Raw genomic sequence first — 15,544 nt, 5'->3', positions numbered from 1 at the left:
CTGTAAAAGCTGCAAAATAGGATTAAAAAGTAAGTAAATAAAACGTGTACCATTTAGCCCATTTTCTGCCAACACTGTCAATGTACAGTGATCTGTTCCTGTATAGTTACTGTTTAGATATTTGCTTTAGTTCCTAGAACTGCGCTGCTTTGTCATTCCATATCAGAACAAGTCTATTACTTTGAAGCAAACTGCCTTTATGGTTTGACAACAATGTGTCAAAGTTTGCCCTGATCCTGACACAAGCAGCACTGAATCAAATATATACTTCACTACACTGTAAAATATGGCGTGATTTCAATGGTAAAAAACTGTAAAAAAAAAAAACTACAGTACAAATCCGTAACATGGTTAACGGTATGTTTCCTTAATATATACGGTGAATAACCATAAATTGACTTTCCCAGAATTCCCTGTATGGCAAAACCCTTTTTATGCTTTCGTTGACATTACTATGGATCTTTTTAGTTGTTTCTCCATCAGTGATGTACATTAGAGATTTATGTTACATCTAATGTTGATAAAAAATGTTTATTTCATTAATTTTATGCGCGTTACCATACTTGTGTTTAGTAGCTGTGTGAATGACACTGAGCACCTTCTTTACACCGATACACTTTTCTGCTTGTGGGAAAAGTTGCTTGTGATGAGCATTGGTTCAATATGTAATCTTCTCATCACCACCTGCATATGGCTGTGTTAACGTGTCTATCTGTGTCACAAAAGATGTGTAGATGTTGGTTATTCAAAACCCAGACAAATTACCTCTATAAATTAATAAAATACGGTAGTTTACCGTAAAAATGAAAAATTACTTTTACGGTTTGCACAGTATTTTTAACGGTAAAGTACTGGCAATCACAGATGTCGTTTTTTTCCCGTAAATTTTATGGATTTATTTTTTTGTGTGTGTATTATGTGCGACGTATTATATGAAATTATAATATTTTGTTAAATTATGTTCAATTTCTTCAGCAGATGCGCCCGACTCAAGCTCCAGTAGGCAAAGGTGGAGAAAATCCAGTGAATCCAATCTTTGGAAAACCCTTGACACCTAACATGATGGTCAGATGATCAGTCTTAATGAGCACTTCATTAATTTAAGCAATCGATAACTATAACTGGTATTATGATTTTATTTTCTTAAATGTTTTATAGGCCAACAGGCAATTCATACCAATCTTCAAGGTAAGATGTTACTAAACATCATCATGTTGGAAATGTTTTGAACTGAATACATTTGAAGTCTCTAATCTATCTTTAATATTTTAACATGGATGAACATACAGGCTGATAATGTCACTCTGCAGGTGAGAAAAACTCTTGATGTTGTTGTTTGTACTTATAGATATAGTTTGATATCTCTTGTAGAGCTGTATAACTAAATAACTTTAAAAATATATTTTCTCAGAATATTAGTGCTTTCCATCTAAAGGAGGTAATGCCCTAAGTTAGGGAAATCATCTTTTTTGATTACCTTGATATTCTGAGATATGAAAATACAACAAAATACAATAAAATGCATTTTTCCTTTTGTTTCCAGGGAGAGAATGTCTTCCTCCTGCCAAAAGTGAGTGACTGGAAAAGTCCAAGTATAAAGATAATGCTATTGCATTCATTTTCAAGCATATTGAACTGATATTGAGAGATATAATTAAATGAACAGAAAGTGACGAGAAAGTACATCTTCTTTCCAGGGCAGAAGACCGATGCAACCACCAAAAAAGGTAATAAAGCCTTAGATCTAATATTTTTCTAATGGAAATAATAATATTTCATGCTGGAGTAATTGACACCATTCTGTTCATTTACAGGGTGGACTGAACAGGCCTCAGGAACTTGGGGTAAAATGGTTGTTTTAATTATAAAACTTATAAATAATAATTAAATAAATGAAATATTTCCATTTTATTTTCTTAATGTGCAATGCTTTATTTGTAAACACTTCCAGTTTGGACAAGGTTTCTCCCTCTATGGCCCTCAGGTAACAGGCTTTTTAAATAACAATCAATTAAATGAATAAGATATACATAAAATGATTAAAAGCACATTTAAATGTATATGTTCCTAATTAAAATTCTTTAAAGACACTTTCTATATTTTGTAGCCTTATATGAAGATCAGGTTCAACCCAAATGCAACAGTAAGACAAATAAATTAAAGCACTGTTTTCCTTTCTGTACTTAGTAAATCTAAACATAACACTGAATATACAAAAATAAAATGGAATATTTGTTTTCCACAGCCAAGGATTTCATTTGAATACGGCATAACACAACTTGTAAGTAATGAGGAATGTGAACTAATAATATAACAGTTGCATTATAAATAGTATCTTCAATCATTTTTTGTATCTTGTTTGCAGTTCCCTTCCTTCATGAAGGTCAGTACACTCCGAATAAATCGCTTTAAACTACTCATATAATATGAGCTGAAACAACACAGTTTTTTTGGTGGGGGGTGGGGGGACAACTTAATCGTTTTATGTTCAATTCACTTAAATCTGTTACCTTAACTTAAATGATTTGTGTTGGGACAGCATGAATGAATTGTGTGGAACTCTGCACTTATAACAGTGTTTTTTAGTCCTCAAATTGAGAAAGTATTCACAAATAATTTGTTATATTCTCTTGCTTCATTTATTTACTGCATATAACATTTATTTTGATTGAATATCCAGGCGGAGTCTGAAAATGATCTTGAAGCAAATTAGGAAAAACATAAATAACAATCAGACTGGTGAGACAGAATATAAATAAAGTCAGCTTGAATGAAAGCTCTACTTTGGGTTTAATTATCCTTCTGTTTTTTTTTCCACAGGAAAGCAAAGCATCCATCTTTTATATGCTGCAATTTAGCATAGAATAGAAATGGACTGTATAAAATAGATTCTGAAATGTATTTTTATTGCTCGTTACCGCCACTTGGTGGCTGTTTGCTCTTATTGTTTTCAGATTTTGAAATCTGCTCATTAAATCTTTTAGCATCAACACTTCGTCTTTCATCATTTGTGCAATAATAGTTGGGAAAAGTGGGAAAATTATAGCATCAGGCAAACTGAATTGAGCATCATTTATTTATTTGATATATCAGACATGTCAAGGTTTTTTAAAAAATCCAAATAAAAGTCTCCTGTGAGGGGTCTCCATGATGAGAAATCTGAAAAACCAACAACAAATCTGTATTCTTAATTGAACACTTGTATGATATGCCATTATTAAATCGTTTAGGAGAGTTTGAATACCTTTTATTAATGCAGTCTTCTATGGTTCAAATAACGGGAAGCCTGGATTCCCCTGTCAGAAGCAGGATGGGTTAATAAACAATCTAATATGTCAATCAATTCAACAATAACTGTTCTAGTCAGCCATATTTGTGTCATCATTGGTTAAAACATAAAATACATGCTAATAAAAACTTATGTTACCTCTCCAGTTCCAGGACCGGGTCGATCACCACGGTATTCAGGCGCAGACGTTACTTTCGGGTCTGCCAAATTCCCCCTGTTCTGAAAAAAATTGGACAAAAACAGCATATTGTCTTTTTTTGGAGAACTATCCCTTTAGGCGAGACAGCACAGATAAAAGTGCACCTTTTTTTGGAAGTTTTTTCCTGGAGTGTTTTTTTTTATCGCACTTTATAAATGTTCGTCTTTAGATCTTTGCATTACAAAACATACTTTTAAAAGCAGATTTCTCAAAATATTTTTTTCTGACCTAAATAACTTGTGACATTAATCATGTTTCAGATTTTTACACAGGGATATGTTGCTGTGTAAATGACCTGATCTCATCTGGTAAAAATAGAAAAAAAGATTAAAAAGTAAAAAAAATAAAATAAATAAATCTCTAAAAACAACATAAATGCATAAATGCATTTGTGTTAGAAAAGTATGCAAATGAGCATAAATTTCACTAAATAATGTCTCCTTTGCACATTTAAAAATTTTAGAAAACTTTTATTAGTACACAATTCTGTAATCAATTAACTGTGGATGGATGGTATTAGCTACACTGTAAAAAAAAAGATTCACCAGTGTTTATTTACGGTTGTGAATTGCATTAAGGGACATTGATTTCTGCTCTGTCGACTTTTAATGTTGATAACTCAACTCTACAGTTTAACAAAGTGAAATTTATTGACATTTTACTAGATTGAAATAATAAATTGTATAAGAAATAATATACAGAGAAATAAGTCTGTAAAATAACAGAAAATGTACTGGCAGTTTATTACAAGGCATTTGGACCGTAATATACAACACTAACCAAGAAAATCTATCACTTTAAACTATTAAAAATGTCACTAAAAGTCACCTTTTCGAACTTTTCAAGGCTAAGAGTTGTTAAAAGAAAGATCAAGGTACCATAATGCAATTCAAGGGCATAAATAAACAGGGGGAGGGGGGTTGTTGGTGGGTTAAAACATGAATTACAAAATACACAAAACTGCAAATTTACAGATTTTTGTGTAAAGACACAGCATAAAACAAAATCAGGAAACATTTAGAATAAATATATATTAATTTATATTTCTTAAACTCAATTAAATTATTTAATAATTATTATGTATGAAAGAAAATATGGAATGACAAAATATTAAACTAAAACTTCTCCAATCAACTAATTAAAAAGCAGAATGTGAGTTTTTACAATACCTGGATTGGTTGTATTGGTTGCATTGGCTGCATTGGCTGCATTGGTTGTATTGGTTGCATTGGTTGAACTGGTTGCAGTGTAGCCTGGCCTTGAATGTTGGGTCCAATGTTGGGCATCAGCCGTACAGGAGTCCTCAGAGGATACAAATTCGTCATGAAGAACGGAAAGCCCTAGAAACAAACATTTGACTTGTTTTACTCTCCAAAAAAAAAAACATCTAATATTCTCAAAGCTGAGAGTACGTTCTGTGCCTGTATGTCTTGTATTCCTACAACCCCAATAATTGGAGACCAACTAGTAGATTTTGACATTGTGGGGACATTTTTTTGGCCCCCATGAGGAAGACGACTCATAAATCACACAGAATTAAGTATTTTGAAAATGTAAAAATGCAGTTGTTTCCTGGGAGGGTTGGATTTAAGGGTGGGGGTATATAATATACAATCTATATTTTCTGAGATCACCTGAACCCCTGTGAATGAAACCAGGACCCCACTGCTCTCCCCTACCTTACCACAAACCAACCCCTGAAAATGATCAATTCAGAGTGAGTGGGCTTGACAAACCCTTCCTGCAGAATCCACCTATATCTCTATCACTCTCTCTTTCAAAAAACTTCCCCCTTCTTATTAAATTATCTGAGCACTAAATTATCTGAGCACAAATAGTTCCTTGGTATAATTAGCACTTATTGTGAGTATTGCCTTTTCTTGTTGAATTGCTGAATGCCTCCTCAATTGTAAGCCTGCTGTATAAAAATCATTACATTTTAAGATAGCTGTACAGGTGTGTCTGTGTGTGTGTACCGGAGGAGGGTTTTGTGCGGGTATGCCATTGTTGGGACCAAGAGCCGGCAGAGATGGGTCCTGCTGCAGTGGAGGGATCTGAGCGGGGTTAATCTGAGGGGGCAGGAAGGGTCCCTGCATCCCAGGGTTAAAATTCAGCACCTGTGGAGGCTGCTGCTGGATCAGGAATGGAGAGAAAAATGGAGAACCCTAAACAGAAAGAAAGTCAAGTTACAAATCATCTCAGATCAAAATAAACATGTTATAAAAAGATCAATGTACTATAATCACATATAAACATATAATATACTATCATTTAAAGTAAGCATGTGTGTCTTTTTATGCTGACTATACTTGATATTTAACTAAGATCAGGTTTGAAAACTTCACACTGAGATAGCAGTCAATGTATGGTGTCAGGTTATGAGATTATGTTAGATCAAATATGTGATTCCTGGTTTTACATTTAAATGTTCACAATTGTTTAAGAGAAGCTGAAATATACCTGTGCTGGACCCAAACCCATGCCTGCCAGGGTGAGACCATTGAGACGTAAAATCTAAGGAAAAATTGATAATTGTGAGCATTTATTTGCCATTTATAACAGAAAACACAATTACTTATGTAATAATTAAGAGCTCTCCTGGGACATTTTAATTATTTCTCAAACATTTCCGTATTGATGTTTAACAGATTTTATTTACAGTATTTGCTGTTATGTTTTTATCATGGAGAACATCTTACTTTGTGTTTAAAAATATATTCTCTCTATTAAACAACCCATATTTAATATTTAAAAATTCCAGAAGGGCTAATAATTGTTTTTCAATGTTATTTTTCCATTATGTTTTATTTTCTATACTTTTTTCATTGTTATATTCAGCAAGCATGCATTGACTTGAAAGACATTTATGGTGTCTATAAGGTAAATACCGTCTTTCTGAATGAATCCTAAAATATTCTGAGCACATTGTGGACATTTTGTTTCACACTTCTGACAAAAATATTAAGAAGGACATAAAACAAAAACTGAATAATATACAAATACTAATACAGAGTTGCTTATTATACTAAAATAACACAAGAATGCATACAAAAAGCATCTAAACTGAGAGAAAAGACTTTAGAAATGAATGCTGATTCTTAAAACAATGTATTCCTGAACCATTAAAGCAAAATATTTAGCAGTTTTTAACATGAGGAAAAATTAAGTAACAATAATATGACATCTAAAAGATCGCATGACTCTGAAATTTGAAGTAATGATGCTGAACATTCACATTTTCCATCAAAAGAAAAAACTGTGAGTCACTGTGAGGTTTAAAAAGGTCTTTAAAAATGTCTCAAATTTCAAAAACAGACTTTTATGCCTTAAAACGTCTTAAATTCACTGAAATATTGTGTTGTAGGTCTTAAATTATTTTAAACAGGTCTTTATTTTCCTCTGTCTAAGTATAAAGCTACCCAATTGGGACGACATCCATCCAATCATCAACAATTTTTATAGACATATTTATGTTTTTTTATTGCAAAGAGACAGAATTTACAATAGCTGTTTCACATTTTTACAGCAGTTTCTCTAAATTAAATTCCCTAATCTGGGAAAGAAAACTAAAAACAATTACACAATTCCTCATGATAATAACAGAGCAACATATTACTTTACATGATACATTATACTCAATCAATTTGAGCTAAAAGCCAACAGATATTTGATTATTTATGTCATTTTCTTTATAATAATATACTTTTAATATACTTTTGGATAAGAAACCTACCTCATTACTGTTACTCGCTATTAGTCCAATTTGTGGCTGGTAGATCTGAGAAAATTAAAACAGATTTAAACTAAAAACATTCATTTAACCTAATAAAATCATTCGGTAACATTTTATTTTGATGGTCCATTTGAGTATTAGTAGACTGTCTGATTAATACCTTTTGATACTGCTCCTTTAACAGACATTTAACTTACTTTAAGAAACTTTGCAATATGTACACACACTAACCCTAACCCCAACCCTAATTTAACAGTCTATTTATAGTCTAATAAGAATTAGTTGACATGTAGATGCAATGTAACTTAAATTCAACAAACGGACCATCAAAATAAAGTGTGACCAATCATTCTTATTATAAACAAATGCTCACTTACAGGGACACAAGTGCAAATGCTGAGAAGAGCAGCCATGGAAAAGGTGGCTTGAAACTTCATCTTGGAAACCTACGGATGAAAAATCAATAAGACAGAACAAAGAGAAAGTAAAATATGTTACTTCTGACAAAATCCTGGATTGAATTCACTCTGTAAACTACTAACAATACAGTCAATAAGTGTAAATAAAACTGTACATTCATAGCAGAGCAGATGTGCAAACTATAATCACCTTCCTCCGTTTGCTTTTAAACTGGTGCTTGCTCTCTTATAATATCAGGTTGCTGTAGCTGTGACATGTACAGTGTCATGTGTCTCAATTTGTCCAAACATAACGTCATATTTATGCTTGTAAATCATTATGGTCACCTTAAGACAAGACGCTGCAGGTGAATAGGGTAAAAAAATAGTTAAATCACCATAATTCCCCATGCTGACTGATTATATTAGCAATGACCTTCATTGAACAATAACAAATTCATACAAGTTGTGTAAAATGTTGTTGAAATGAAAATTGTTTCATTGTTTGATGAAACATGAGCTAATTTGTATTAATCTAAAATTGATATTTTTAATGAAATTATTATTTATTTTTGTTTTATTTTATTTTTATTGACATATTAAAGTCTGCAGGTTTTACAGAGCAGATTATTCAGAGAAATCTCTTTTTATCAACCCATAAGAAGCCATTAAAACTACTTTTTTTGTACACTGTAAAAAAAAGTTGGGTTCCACACAATGTTAGGACAACATGAAGGAATTAAGTTAACTCATTGGTTTTTATAAATTTTAATAAACTGAACATAAAACAATTAGTTTGTCCCAAAAAATCAAGAATTGTGTTGTTTCAGTTCATTTTAAATAAGTAGTTTGAACAAACAGCAAACATTATTAGTGTGGAATGAAATGTAATATCAACATATCCCTTAATGAAATATTTAAATATGAATGTGTGTAAAATATAAAAAATGTTTGGTGTTTGTAAGTTTCTAAAGTTTCTAAAGAAATTTATGGCTCACTACAGCAAAAAACATTAAATAATTTGAGAAAATTGCCTTTTAAAATACATAGCCTGCTGTATTCGAAGTGTACAGACACAAATTGATGAATTAAAATGTATTTAGGTTCAAATACATTTGCAGAAGACTGAAAACGAATTAATTTTAAAAATAGAAGAAAATCGCTAAATTGACCGTGCAAAAAAACTACAAAAACAGTGTCTCGCCTTAAAACCCGAGCTGGTAATCGCCAGGATTTCAATGTGTCTGTAAGTACAGTATGCTTGTTTTGATGATATCTATCATTATAATATTATATCAAGTAATTAAAAGTATCTAATGCTTAAGAGGCACAGGAGAAATGCCTGAGGACTGATGTTTGTCACAGACTAATAAGCAGGTGAACGATGAGTTGTTTACTCTGTGAGGTAACGAGACAAATTATTGTCTGACAGAATGACAAAAAACACGATTGAATCATTCTCTTTAAAACAATAATTATAGCAATCAGCGTGGTCATCTTCATTCGCTAATTACATGTTTTAGGGTTTGCGTTTTCCAGACAGGCGAACCAGACTGAAATGGTTGATTTGCAACATGGCTGTATTTTTCTCGTTTATAAAATGTGCTCTACAGTCTCCGCAGATCAGGTCTTTGCAGTCTCTACATATCCGAATGTCCAGTAGAGGACACTGTAGTGTCATTAGGACAATATTAGGCAACAGCTTCAGAAATAGACACTGTCTGTCTCATTGAGAGTGTTAAAAACAACGTATCGGTTTGATTATAGCAATGTTTGATTATGTAATTGTATTCTTTACCGAACATTTCACCGTATGTGTGTGTGAGCGCACCTTGTATCGCTTACGTGGTCTCTATAAGTATAGTAATACCAATAAATTTAAAAAATAAAATAAAATAAAATTGACATTCTGAGGACTTTTTTGGTCCCTTTGAGGAAAATGTATTTGAAAATGTAAAAATGCAGAATGTTTCCATGTTTGGGTTTAGGCATATGGTTGGGGGAAGATGACAAAATACATGGAGTCTCTGTACATTATAGATATCAACTTAGTCTAACATGGTCCTCATAAAGACAGCTGTCTAAGTTTGTGTGTGTGTGTGTGTGTGGTGTGTGAGAGAGAGAGAGAGAGAGAGAGAGAGAGAGAGAGAGAGAGAGAGAGAGAGAGAGAGAGAGAGAGAGCACCCTAAATAGACCTCCATAAAGTTAGAAGTTTTTGAATAATTGAACAATTAAAACAACTGCATCAAACTGTACTGACTCTGTTGATCTGCTGTCACTCTATGTGGGCGGAGTAATACAAAAAAGTGAAAAGACTGTACGAGTTCTGATATTGCATAAAATCACACAACTATTAGCCGATCATATTCCAGAACCAGCCAGAACTGTTGTACATACACACACACACACATATATATATATATATATATATATATATATATATATATATATATATATATATATATATATATATATATATATATATATATATATATATATATATATATATATATACAGTTGAAGTCAGAATTACTAGCCCCCCTTTTTTAAATATTTCTCAAATGATGTTTAACAGAGCAAAGAAATTTTCACAGTATGTCTGATAATATTTGTTCTTCTAGAGTAAGTCTTATTTGTTTTATTTTGGCCAGAATAAAAGCCGTTTTTAATTTTTTAACAACCATTTTAAGTTTAATTAACCCCTTTAAGCTATATAGTTTTCGACTGTCTACAGAACAAACCATCATTATACAATAACTTGCCGAAATACCCTAACCTGCTTAGTTAACCTAATTAACCTAGTTAAGCCTTTAAATGTCACTTTAAGCTGTATAGAAGTGTCTTGAAAAACAGGTCAAATATTATTTACTGTCATCATGGCAAAGATAAAATAAGTCAGCTATTAGAAATGTGTTATTAAAACTATTATGTTTAGAAATGTGTTGAAAAAAATCTCTCTATTAAACAGAAAATGGGGAAAAAAATAAACGGGGTTAATAATTCAGGGGGGCTAATAATTCTGACTTCAACTGTATAAATACATACATATATACGTATGTATTGCTATAAAGAGAGAAAGAAAGAGAGACTGATGGAATTTTTGGGGATTATTTATGATATGATTTATTGTTAGGTGTTTCAATAAAACAATTTTTGTTTTGTTCTGCAAACTAATAAAAAAAAAGTTAAAGACTTTAATTTAGAGCAAATTAATAAACACTTTAATTTAGAGCAAAAAATGGTCATAAAAACTGAACGTGGCATGTTTTCAGACTAGTTTATTTTCAATTTCATTGACAGTGGTTCATACAGGAAAAGAAATCTATATTTCTGATGGAATAACCCTGATTTTTAATAACAGATGAAAGCATTTATTTTGATAAAATTTCTATAGCTGTACATTTAATTAATTATTTTTCATTTGAAATTTGTTACATTTAGTTTTAAGTTTGAGTTACATTGTTTAATCTATTTTTGGTTATTTTGTGTTTCTTTAAGTTTAAAGAGTTTTACTTTTTTTGCCCTGATGCAATTTTGTGTTTATACAATGATTTCAGAAACAACCACAGTTTCAACATTCTTATAATAATTGTTGTGTGTTTCTGTATTTGGACCAAAACCCTCATCAAAAAACTGTTTGCAGTGAAGTACTGAGGATGCAGAAACATCTTTTAATAGATCATCATGAAAGCGTTGCCTGAACGATGATATCAATATATTTTATATAAGAATTACATTATTCATTTAAAATGGATGTTTGAATGACCAATACTAAAGTATGGTCTGCATGCTGTATTTTCCCTTTTTGCTTCATGAAAGCATCAGTTACCAGCAGATGGCGATAAAACAACACTGTAAAAAATGTTATGATCCATTAGTCCTGACAGAATGTTTTTAGATCATTGGAACTTAGTAAACTAAGTTAATCATGTTCTAACTTAATTTCATAAGCTATGCAAGCTGTTTTAAGTCAGTTTAACATAATATAAGTTCAATGGACTCATAAGGTTGATTTGATTAAGCTTTTAAGGTAACCAAGATTTCTTACAGTAAATAAACTTTTCATTTGAAATCGTGGCTATATGATTGTATGATAATTTTTTACGTATGATTATTTGTGGGAATATGATTAGCAGGGCATAAAATGAGACGAGTTCACATTTGCAACAAACTATCACATTTTATTCAGCACTCAGTATAAACATTTAATACAAATGTTCACAATGTATCAAAATAAGGCAAAGTGTTAGAAAATTAGGCCTAGCTGCATAAAGAAATCTACACTATATATATTTATTTTAAACAAGGACATAAAAAGTACATTTTAGTAGTGATCTTATGAAAGTACCTGTGAAAAGAAACAAATTCAATCATTTTCACAGCCAATGATTATTTACTATTACAATTATTGCCCATTAATATTTATGTCTGTCAACAATATCATAAAACACACCTCAGTTACTCAAAAATATCTGATGATTTAGCCAACTGTATTTCCAGACACAGTAGGGCTGAGCTGAGCAGGCATCTGCAGATGAGAAAGTCAGAATTATATTTTAATATACCATTGGCTGTGTATCATAAAGATTTAAAATGATGTTTCCTGCTCACCTGGGTGACTGAGACAGGTGATCTTGCTGTGGTCCTTCTGAGGAACGATCGCTGAGGAGAAAAGAAGAATAGAAGAAATGCTTCGAAATGATCTATCTATCTATCTATCTATCTATCTATCTATCTATCTATCTATCTATCTATCTATCTATCTATCTATCTATCACTTAGTTAAAATAATGAACCAAAAGTTTTCACAGAAGATATTTTGAGTAAATCTTTTATCACATAAATGTTCATAAATAAAACAAATACTGTGAACAAATAAACATTGTGATGCTTTTTAATGTTCCAGGAAAATTATATATTAACCATAACAACACTCATAATACAGATTATACATTTTGATGAAGATTTCTGTCACATGTTATGAGGGTGGGGGTGGACTAAATAAAATAAAAGACACTTTTAAAGTGCTTTAAATATATTTAAAAAATAACATTATGTATGTATATGTAACATAAAAACATATATTACAAAGAAATCAAATATAATTGCATCATAAAAGATAGGCCTGACTGTTACCTTAAATCTCCCCAGTGGGCCTTGTGGCACCCCAACAGCTTGATTATTTCCAGCAGTACCTTGTCCAGCCTAAATAAATTACAAAATCGTTTCATGAACACTATTATAAACCATTTACATCATATAAATACTACAAGCAACTAGACGATTTTGTTTTGTACCGCAACTTGTTGCTGAGGAATTACAGCAGGTTGATTCGGAAGTCCAGCCACGAAATACGGCAAGCCCTGTTTATCAGAACAAAGTCAAAACACTACCTCGTATTAGATGAGAAACAAGCATTATTTCAAATATTATGGGTGAAAACTGTACCCCATTTGCGGGAGGGAAGGGGTAGGGCAGAGCTCCAGCGTTCGGGAGGCCGAAAGGAACCGGAGCCACTGGAGGCTGAAGCACATATGGAGGAAGAGCAGCCGCGGGGAGAAACTGGAGGACATGGGGGTGATTAAATAAACTGCGCAGGACATCGGGACATGACTAGTGGTTGTTAACCGTTCATTCATACAGTACCTGTGGAATAGGAGGCTGTCCTATAACCGCAGCACCTCCAGCTAGCACAGGTGGGTTCAGACCACCCAGCAGCAGAGGGTTCACTCCATTTACACCAGTAAGCAGACCACCATTCAGACCGTTGACCACAAGTAGCTTCTGTTGTGCAGCATCAGGGGAAACAACTTAAATCAGCATTGAATAGAAGTTTGATGATAGTGCTTTCTTCCCCGATTATATCTGACTGAAATGGTTCGGTAGCCAAATCTTTCTTTACGTAAACAGAACGTTCCCTCTAGGTTAGGAGAACATTGCCAGACGGTTCTTTTTACGTTGTGAAAGACCACCCAGAAGGAATTTACAGAGAACAGAGAAAAAAATAAGCAAATGGGAGCCATATGGGGGTGTTTTATTATTATTATATTATTTTTACTGGGACTACTTGGAAAATTTAAAAAAAAGTATGGACGGACTTAAAGGGATAGTTTATTCAAAGATTCTGTTATTATTTTACTCTCCCTTTACTTGTTTCCAAACTGATTTTTCCTTCTGTTGAACTAGTGCAATCTCAGGACAGTTTATATCTTTATGAGTTACGGGCTAGGCTAAATCATACAATCTCATTTGTAAATTTTAATAGGATTTGCCCAATTTCCAATACAATCACACAGAAATGCCAACTGACCCAGCCGGCCATCTTGCGACCATCTTGCTGTGAGGCCATGGTTCTACCCAATTCGCCCCCATTACACCCATACAGTCTCATACGAATTTAAAAAATAAATGAATTTGTATAAATTGTGCACTTGTCTAATAATATGTTAAACAGTTACATTTCCTTGTGAGATTGGGCTGACTGAACACAAAGGATGATATTTGGAACTTTCTACTATGTAAGTCAATGGTTACAGGTTTTCAGCTTTCTTCAAAATAACTTTTTTTGTGTTTAACAGAATAAAGAAACTCATAAATTTTTAAAACCTCTTAAAGATGGGTAAATAGTGAGTAATTTTTTATTTTTTGGATAAACTATCCCTTTAATGTTGTCAGTTGGAAATTGATTTGATCGCCAGATTACTATTGGTCGAGTTCATCTAAGTGACAGGTTGTCCTGGCCACTAATGAGGTGTGTATTTATTATTTCTAGGTCACATTAATTCAGAATACTATAAAACTATAACAAGTATAAATAGGCTGGCGAATTCATTCATTCTTACAAATAAAAATTCAAAGTTTCGAAATAGAAAAATCCAACGATATAAATGAACTTACCTTTGCTGAGGTGGCCTAAAAAAGAAAAAATGAAAGGGATTAATGCATAGGTGGGTGAAATAAATAAATAAAATTGCATAATAAAATGAACAGATCACATTAAATCAGTGTACTCACGTGAGCAATTATGCTTAGTACCATAAAGGTTGCAAAGAAGTTCTTCATTGTGCAATCTAAAAAAAAAATACAATCAAATATATTTGATTATAGACATTCATGTTGCCTAAATATGCCGTTTCAGAAGTGGAAATGTTGTCGGCACCCACCTGTTTCTCACTCCAGAAGTGTACAGTATAGCAGATCTCCAAGGCCTTTTATTGAGCTGAATGATCTAGTTCAGCCAATAACAGCTCAACACTAATCCAGCTGTGTTGAGCATCAGCAGGGCATTAGGAAGCATTAGTTAATGTATTTGGATATTTTCAGGTTAACCACTGGGGTACCTTCAGGCAGAATTTGAGGCTTATTGGAGTTTTTTTTAAATGTACACATAAGTCACACAACCTGTACAGACACATGAAAACAGAAATGTGGTCTTGGCCTAAATGAAAACATGGTTTGTGTTATAATCTCCTGGTCTGAATGTCTTAGGTCTTAGATCATTTGCGTTGTCATATAGTCAACAAACGTCAGACCTATAGAGCATGATGTCATAAATGTGGTCAAAACTGAAAACCTGTCAGGAGGCATTGATTGCAATGTTTTTAGATGGGGGGGGTTGACGATTTAGCAATAAAATTTGTGTTTGAATATATAGGTTGCTTTGATATAGATTCGATTAAAATTGTGTAAATCACAACTTAAAACATGTTATTGGTTTAACGATTAAATATGTTGATATAATACACTCATTCTCACATATTTTTACATTTTTGTAACTTAAATTTGAGAATATTTGAACAAAATAAACTGAGTTGGTGGGTAATCATGTAATATGTCTAACTGTTGGTTTATGTAATCTCAAAAGATCATAATAGCACAGTCAGTGTACAGAAAGCTCATAAATGTTTGGTAGATTTGATGAATTA

At 32.4% G+C, this 15,544-nt stretch overlaps 2 protein-coding genes across 2 annotated transcripts; both read right to left on the bottom strand.

Annotated features, from left to right (window-relative positions):
- Nucleotides 1–3,111: 3,111 nt before the first annotated feature.
- On the bottom strand, nt 3,112–7,825 carry odam (odontogenic, ameloblast associated). Its single transcript, XM_056456753.1, has 9 exons — nt 7,796–7,825; nt 7,599–7,667; nt 7,222–7,266; nt 5,949–6,002; nt 5,465–5,653; nt 4,658–4,828; nt 3,428–3,508; nt 3,245–3,296; nt 3,112–3,159 (listed from the first exon to the last, which is right to left on the bottom strand). The coding sequence occupies exons 1-8, from the start codon at nt 7,799–7,801 to the stop codon at nt 3,264–3,266; spliced, it is 648 nt and encodes a 215-aa protein (XP_056312728.1). The 5' UTR covers nt 7,802–7,825; the 3' UTR covers nt 3,112–3,159; nt 3,245–3,263.
- Nucleotides 7,826–12,072: 4,247 nt separating this feature from the next.
- On the bottom strand, nt 12,073–14,681 carry scpp9 (secretory calcium-binding phosphoprotein 9). Its single transcript, XM_056456649.1, has 8 exons — nt 14,634–14,681; nt 14,517–14,531; nt 13,266–13,403; nt 13,068–13,181; nt 12,917–12,982; nt 12,756–12,824; nt 12,231–12,281; nt 12,073–12,147 (listed from the first exon to the last, which is right to left on the bottom strand). Exons 1-8 carry the CDS (start codon nt 14,679–14,681, stop codon nt 12,100–12,102), a joined length of 549 nt encoding a protein of 182 aa, XP_056312624.1. The 3' UTR covers nt 12,073–12,099.
- Nucleotides 14,682–15,544: the final 863 nt, after the last annotated feature.

Source organism: Danio aesculapii, chromosome 1 (genome assembly GCF_903798145.1).
Source record: "Danio aesculapii chromosome 1, fDanAes4.1, whole genome shotgun sequence".
Taxonomy (NCBI): Eukaryota; Metazoa; Chordata; class Actinopteri; order Cypriniformes; family Danionidae; genus Danio; species Danio aesculapii.
The sequence above is the reverse complement of the archived record's forward strand: the minus strand, read 5'-3'. Positions and strand labels throughout refer to the sequence as shown.

Excerpts from the sequence above, each read along its gene's own strand:
- scpp9 (XM_056456649.1), bottom strand. The coding sequence starts at position 14,681 with ATGAAGAACTTCTTTGCAACCTTTATGGTACTAAGCATAATTGCTCAC. Across the intron at positions 13,182-13,265 it reads GACAGCCTCCTATTCCACAG|TTTCTCCCCGCGGCTGCTCT; the intron begins GTACTGTATGAA and ends CATGTCCTCCAG. Across the intron at positions 12,148-12,230 it reads CACCTGTCTCAGTCACCCAG|ATGCCTGCTCAGCTCAGCCC; the intron begins GTGAGCAGGAAA and ends TCTCATCTGCAG.
- odam (XM_056456753.1), bottom strand. Across the intron at positions 3,509-4,657 it reads AACCAATACAACCAATCCAG|AACAGGGGGAATTTGGCAGA; the intron begins GTATTGTAAAAA and ends AATTTTTTTCAG. Across the intron at positions 3,297-3,427 it reads CCGGTCCTGGAACTGGAGAG|GGGAATCCAGGCTTCCCGTT; the intron begins GTAACATAAGTT and ends TGCTTCTGACAG.